At 26.5% G+C, this 6972-nt stretch overlaps 1 protein-coding gene across 2 annotated transcripts; it reads left to right on the top strand.

The window, feature by feature from the left end:
- The first annotated feature begins 428 nt into the window (after nt 1-428).
- LOC108685028 (vesicle transport protein SFT2A) lies at nt 429-2423 on the top strand. Of its 2 annotated transcripts, none has more exons than XM_018189637.1 (4): nt 429-578; nt 864-1033; nt 1844-1961; nt 2034-2423. In XM_018189637.1, exons 1-4 carry the CDS (start codon nt 510-512, stop codon nt 2160-2162), a joined length of 486 nt encoding a protein of 161 aa, XP_018045126.1. In that variant the 5' UTR covers nt 429-509; the 3' UTR covers nt 2163-2423. The 2 variants fall into 2 exon arrangements, with proteins under 2 accessions (XP_018045126.1, XP_018045127.1); XM_018189638.1 differs by lacking the exon at nt 429-578 and adding an exon at nt 668-728.
- Nucleotides 2424-6972: the final 4549 nt, after the last annotated feature.

The following is a 6972-nucleotide window of genomic DNA, read 5'->3' on the forward strand; positions in this document are numbered from 1 at the left end:
TATTAGCATAGTTGTAAGAATTAAGTGGGTTTCATTCATGTATTCCAACATACTCCAATGCTTCTATAACATCCCATTCTTTTCTATTGTGACTCTTACTCTTTTAAACGAACGCATTGGATGAGCAACGTATATTATATCGACTAGAACTTTCCTCGGATAGAACATTTTGTGCATCTGCATTTGTGTATGCTTTTTCTCTTTGTGAGTACAGAAAGTGCAACGTAGAGCAGCTATTAAGAAGAACCTCCAACCTTAAGCACGTTTATAAATTGAAGGCTATACGAAAGACGTGGAAAGGCGTGTAAATAAATATAGCACAGTATTTTTTGATGTGAAAGTTAATTTAATGTGTAAATATTTTCCGATAAATTAATCTGAAATATTAGTGTGTAATACAGTGGTGATACAATTTTTCATTCAGCTTGATAACATCACATATTTGATAGGTTAATGATTTCAACATTTACTTCATCTGAAAAGTATTCATTTTTGTGTTTGATTAAAAAATGGAAAAATTAAGGAGAGCTTTGAATGGTAACGAACGATGCGATGAAGAAAGTGGTATAATTACGCAGGTAATTACGTACAATAAGCTGCATTACTGATTGAAATATATCAATAATTGATTATATGTATTATAATCTTATTTCATTTGTAAATTGATATTATCACTTTAATAAATGCTCACATGTGATCGACAATGGAAGGTTGATGCTGATTTTATGGTAAATTGTTAAAGAATTATTTTAGAGATTTATTTTACTTGTAGTACCACTATTGTTATGTATATTTTTACATTATGTACAATATGTTACGTAACTTTATTTGAAAAAATTATTGACATTTTTCATGATTAACAGGTTATGGATCAAACAACATTAAGTTGGTCTACCAGGATAAAAGGTTTTGCTATTTGTTTCATCGTTGGCATATTATGTTCATTCCTTGGATCCTTTGCATTGTTTTTACAGAAAGGTCTTGCCGTATTTGCTGTATTTTATACTTTGGGCAACATTATCTCTTTAGCCAGGTAAAATATATGATATACTTGTCAGTAATTTAATTTTTTTATTTATCACAAAAAATTTATCTAGAAGAATATTTCTAGAAAATATACTCTTCTACACTAAAAATACTCTTTCACACTAGGGGCAGAATTCATACATGAAAATAAATGAAATTTTTCATCATAAATACAGGAAGGATTATAGTATGCTGATTTTCATTCATACAGTTGTGTTTGCAATAAGAAAATAAACATTTAGGACAATTATTGAATTAATGCAAATGACGATAATTGCAGGATAAACACAAATTAAAAATATCATAAACATGAAAATTATCACTAAAATTACATTGATACATGCATATATTAAAAGTTACACACTAACATTTTTTCACTAACTATGACATAGTATTCCTTATCATATATATATATACCATATACTCGTGATGCTGTCAAAAAAACAGTGGAAGCCTGTATTACATGAAAAGAGCAATTATCTTTTTTTTCTTTGAATAATATCTCATTGAAATACGTTGCGTTATAATGCGTATGTTTATATGTTTAATAGTTTCAATAATAGTTTTAACAATAATGCTAATCCATATAAGCACTAATATTAATCTTAAGTATAATACTAGTATTAATATTTTAAGTACAGAATTACAGAATTACATTGACTTTTATCATATAATTTTAATATTTATATAATAAATTTAATATTATAATAGTTTAATATTATAGTATATATTTAATATTATAGTAGTTTATATAATGTTTATAGTAGTTGTATAAATACACTTACAAAATATTTGAATAATTATCAATCTGTTTCAGTACGTGTTTCTTGATGGGTCCATTTCATCAATTTAAGAAGATGTTTGCATCGACAAGAATAATTGCAACTATATTAGTATTTGTCTCAATTATTTTGACACTTTTTGCAGCTTTACATGTAAGTACTTGATATTTTTTGTTTTTTATATATTCTTAATACTTTGAATATTTATTACACTTTTGTTTTCAGTTGCACAATCCTGGTCTAGCTCTTCTTTTTATAATCATTCAGTCACTAGCTATGACATGGTATTCCTTATCATATATACCATATGCTCGTGATGCTGTCAAAAAGACAGTGGAAGCCTGTGTTACATAAAAAGAGCAATTATCTTTTTTTTTCGTTATATCTAAATTTGTAAGAAATATCATTTAATTTTTTTAATATTTTAAAGTTTCAGTCATTTTGTAACACTGAATATTGATTATATTTTATATTTATAACAAGTAAATAGATTAAAACGTTCTATAAATTAATTGTAATATAAATAAGTATAATTATTGGTAATATTATTTGTAATTATAAGAAAAATAACAATATTGTGTTTTTCTTGTGTAATAAATAATATATTTACTTTGATATTGTAAAGCTAACGAATTCTATTCTACATTATTTTTATTAGAAATAAGTTGTCTATGTAATTAACACATTTAAAATGATGATATATTGTTATATCTTCAGCATTTATTGTTTTTAACATTTTGATAAAAATTTTTATACACAAGGTTGAGTAAGTTAATGTTTTTAAAATTAAATTAAGTTAAAGTAAATAGCTTATAAAATAAATAAAATTAAGTTAAAAGTTAAAGGAATAAAAAATTAATAAAAGTTAATAAAAGTTAAGATTGAATTAACTTAATATACTATTAACTTAATATACTTTTATTATATTGTTTTAATGAATATTCTTTTACAAGCTATTTAATATTTATTAAATAATTATGTTTTCAATCTAAATTTATTCTTTTAATATTTTTAATACTTCTTTAATAAAGTTGAAATGAAATACTAAAACATATACAAAGAAATTACTTACAAAGTAAATATATATTTGCAAGTATAATAAAAATAGAAGCTATGAAGAATACGTTCATACTTCAGCATAGTTTGTTGACTAAATGCATCGCTTGTTGAGATATTTACAAGTAATACTTTCTATTTAGTTAATCTAGTTGACACAAGTTAACACGATTGTTATACGATCTTTCTTAGCATGAATAACGAAGACATCGGTATTTCTGCTGATTTGTGTCATTAAATGGAAAGTACAAAGGCCAATATTCTGTACATAATTGAAATCGTACAGAATCATATATTTGGACAGGAAAAGTTTTGTATACTTTGTATACAAACTCAGTTTAATATTTAAAATTATAAATATTAGAAGACAGCCTCCTATTACAAGATAAGCCTAATATAAGATAGCATTTTTGCTAAACTAATAAATGCTATCTGTTGATTCCTGAATTTGTTATTCTTAGGTTGAAAATTATATAGTGAAAAATGCATTATTATTTGGTGCTTGTAATCGTAAAAGATTTTAGAATTTAGATGTTTTCAAGTTTTATTGAGATGAATCTTTAAACCTTGTTTATTATTTAATAAATAAATATTTGGCAATAAATGCTTCATGTAGTAGATAGAGATTATTTTTCAGTTTAAGAGCAAATAGTTCGTATCTATTAATAATTAAATTTTAGACAAATTTAGTATTTTCTCTTGAATTAATTCTATTATTTCAGTTAAGTTAATGACATTGAGAAAAATCAGTGGCGATTTATAATATAGAAATGAAAATAACTCAAATTCAATATAATTTAGCATTATGGATTTAAGAATATATTCTATTAGATATGTTTTAGGTTACTTGTATGTATAATGTCAATTGAAAATGTTTTATAAAGTATTTTCTATTTTATGTGCTAAATGCATATATGCAGTATTTATTTTGTAGGACATTTATAGTATAATAAACTTCAAGTATTCGCTTTTGCTTATAAAATAAAAAAATAATTAAGAAAACTTTTTCTAGCCTACTCTACCTATGGCGTTAGTATATGTGTGTAAATATCCTAATGCATAAATGGATAATATAATTGTTTTATAATATCCCAATTTTTTACATAATGATTCGATGAAAATTATGTAAATATTCGAACTTTCATGAGAGCTAGTAAAATTACGTACAGAATAATTAAAATTCTATAAAATCTTGTTGTAATTATTTACCAGTTTACGTAACCCCTTATCAAGATTATAATTGGACAATTTATGAAGAACTACTGTCTCTGCTACTGTCTCGTTTATGAAATTGAAATTGTTTTTGAACTCTGAAATTGTTTTTAAACAATACGAAATAATAAAATTTTAATAAAATTGGACATTTTGCACTCAAAAAGTTGCGTCATTTGGAAGAAAACTTCAAAATATGTAATTTTAATATTGCAAAATTGTTGTTAGTGCTTATAATTATAATTACTAATATCTAATTTTACTGTATCTTATAGTAAATAATTTGACATGTAATTCAATATGAGAAATAAGATATTATACAGAATGAAATTAATACAACTCCCGTACATTTGTCCCACTATTTGTTCCTATTATATAATAATGGGTCAATATATTTCTCCATGATATAATATCTTAAAAACATTTCCTTTTTATTTTAGATAATTATATCCGTGAAATCTCACACATGCGGACACTATCTGTATATACATCTTCTGGATATCCGTTCTGGATAATTGAGATCATTCACGGATATCACAAGATTATCGCGATATCTCAAAATGATGTCCGTTAGACATTTCTAGAATAAAGTGTGAGGAATGACTTTTTTGTCCTTTAAACTTTTATCTTGCAGTAGTATTTGCTGCACAAGTACACTACTCGTGTAATCATTGACAATTCCAAAACTCTTCCTACTTCACTAGCAGTTTTATTCCCGGTTCGTATTTCATTAAAAATTCATAAATGATCACGCCTTGTAAGTTTTATACTACCACATATGCATAATTTTTTTATATATTTTTACTATAGTTTTTATGCAATCTCAAAATATTATGTTTAGAATTACTAGATCTATCATTTTTTGATGACCTCTCGAATGTATCCAAGTGTCCATATTATTTTCCAATATTTTTAAGTACGTATACTGACAGTTGAAATTTTTAAAAAGATCCATAACATTTGAATATTGGATACTTTATTTAATTTGCGAGATATAAGGCGCAGTTTAGGTGGACGTGCTTGTAAAGACATCGTAATTGTTATAATCAAATCATAAAAACATATAAAGGAAGTAACAACAAAAGATATATTTTTCGTAGAATGCGATTTACAATATAATATAATATAATATAATATAATATATACAATATAATGTTTTCATTTTTGCACTAAAAATTCATTTTTATATAAAAATTAAAATAAGAGAAACAATCTCCACTGATAAACCTTGATTTTAACAAATTATTCAGGACATGATCCTGAATGACATTCAAGAGACCGTCAGTCGAACACTTTGCGTAATATCGGCTAATATCGGCGGTACTTTCAAGCTTTATATTACAATTCGAAAAGTACTTTATGAAAAATTATTTTATTATAGTGTTTTGGAAAGCTCTTGAGGTGTGTTATAAGAATATGCCATGAAAAAGGGAATTTTAATTTTCCATTAAAAAAATTTAAAGTGATATTATCCTTGGTGACGCCCAAAGTCAGACTGATCAGACCACTAAATAGATCATTTAGAACCTCATAACTTTTGTCTGAAATGTTTTTTTCTAAAATGCTCTATTTCCGAAATAAAAGGAATATACGGGTGGTCTGATTTTGTATACCCACATAGCATGTAATATGTAATAATCTTGCACTAAAATTACAAATTTGCTGTAATATTGCATAGTATTATAATATGTCAATAACACTGTATAAATATCGCTACAAATTTAAATGTCCGCGGCAAATTAATCACAGAAATATTTCTGTGATACTTTTGCAATATTACAGTAACACTAGGCAATATATTTAGAAATATTTCTACTTATTATAACATAAAATAATATCAAGATTATACGTTGATTTCCTCCATGTCCAAATCTAATCTTGGAATGCCAATATTTCATGAACCTTGTAGTTCACTTCATCAGGGTGAGAAGCAACCTGATACTGAGCTGTTCTTTCGGGCCGTTCCTTTTATATTGCGGTACTTGTTGGAGTGATAAGGGAAAAGAAGAGAATTGTAGACGGAGAGAAGTGGAAGAAAATGGTCGGTCTTCATTAACCGGGAGAAGGGTGTTTCATATTTTATTTATGTTGTAGCCATTATCTCTATTTAGATTGTTAAGGTGTATCTCTATGACTTTCTTGGAAAGTATGATGTAATGTTGGCTATTGTGGTCATTTTGTCAAACAATATTTGATGTTCTGTTTTGATGTTATGTTCTGATAATGCTGACTGGCGTGTTTTAGCCTAACATCACATTTCTTTTATCCATAGGTTGACCATTCTCCCGGTTTCTCTAATGTATATTTGTCCGCAGAAACAAGATATTTTGTATACTCCTGCAGAGTTGAGTGGAAGTCTTTGATCTTTTCTTAGGATTTCTTAAGATTTGTCTTATTTTTTTGGGTGGTTTAAAGATAATTCGGATTACGTTTGTTTAATATCCTGCCAATCTGATCTGTTGTTTCTTTGACATATAAGAAAATGGATAGAATTCTTTCATCTGGTTGTATTAGTTTGTTTATTAATTTGTTTTGATTATGTCTTTTTTGTCGTGTCCGTTTTCCTGTAAGATTAGTTTTAAGTGATTGAATTCTGTATGTACATGTTCTTTGAAAATGGTGAAAGCTCTATATACAAGTGAGTTGATTGCAAACTGTTTTTTTGTGCTAGATGATGGTGCGACTCGGCATATAGGTTTCGATCTGTATGTGTTGGTTTTTTGTACATTTGATAGCCTAAGATATCGTTACCTTTCTTAGAGACAAGAACATCTAGAAAGGAGAGTTTTCTGTTTTCTTTTATATCTATAGTGAAGTGGATATTTGGATGTAGATTGTTGAGGAAAATAAGGAATTTACGGAGTTCGGTTCTGCTGTGTCTCCATATCACGAATGT

Source organism: Atta colombica, unplaced genomic scaffold (genome assembly GCF_001594045.1).
Source record: "Atta colombica isolate Treedump-2 unplaced genomic scaffold, Acol1.0 scaffold143, whole genome shotgun sequence".
Taxonomy (NCBI): domain Eukaryota; kingdom Metazoa; phylum Arthropoda; class Insecta; order Hymenoptera; family Formicidae; genus Atta; species Atta colombica.

Coding starts and splice junctions, on each gene's coding strand:
- LOC108685028 (XM_018189637.1), top strand. CDS start 510: ATGGAAAAATTAAGGAGAGCTTTGAATGGTAACGAACGATGCGATGAA. Junction 579..863: donor AAAGTGGTATAATTACGCAG/GTAATTACGTAC, acceptor CATGATTAACAG/GTTATGGATCAAACAACATT. Junction 1,962..2,033: donor CACTTTTTGCAGCTTTACAT/GTAAGTACTTGA, acceptor TTTTGTTTTCAG/TTGCACAATCCTGGTCTAGC.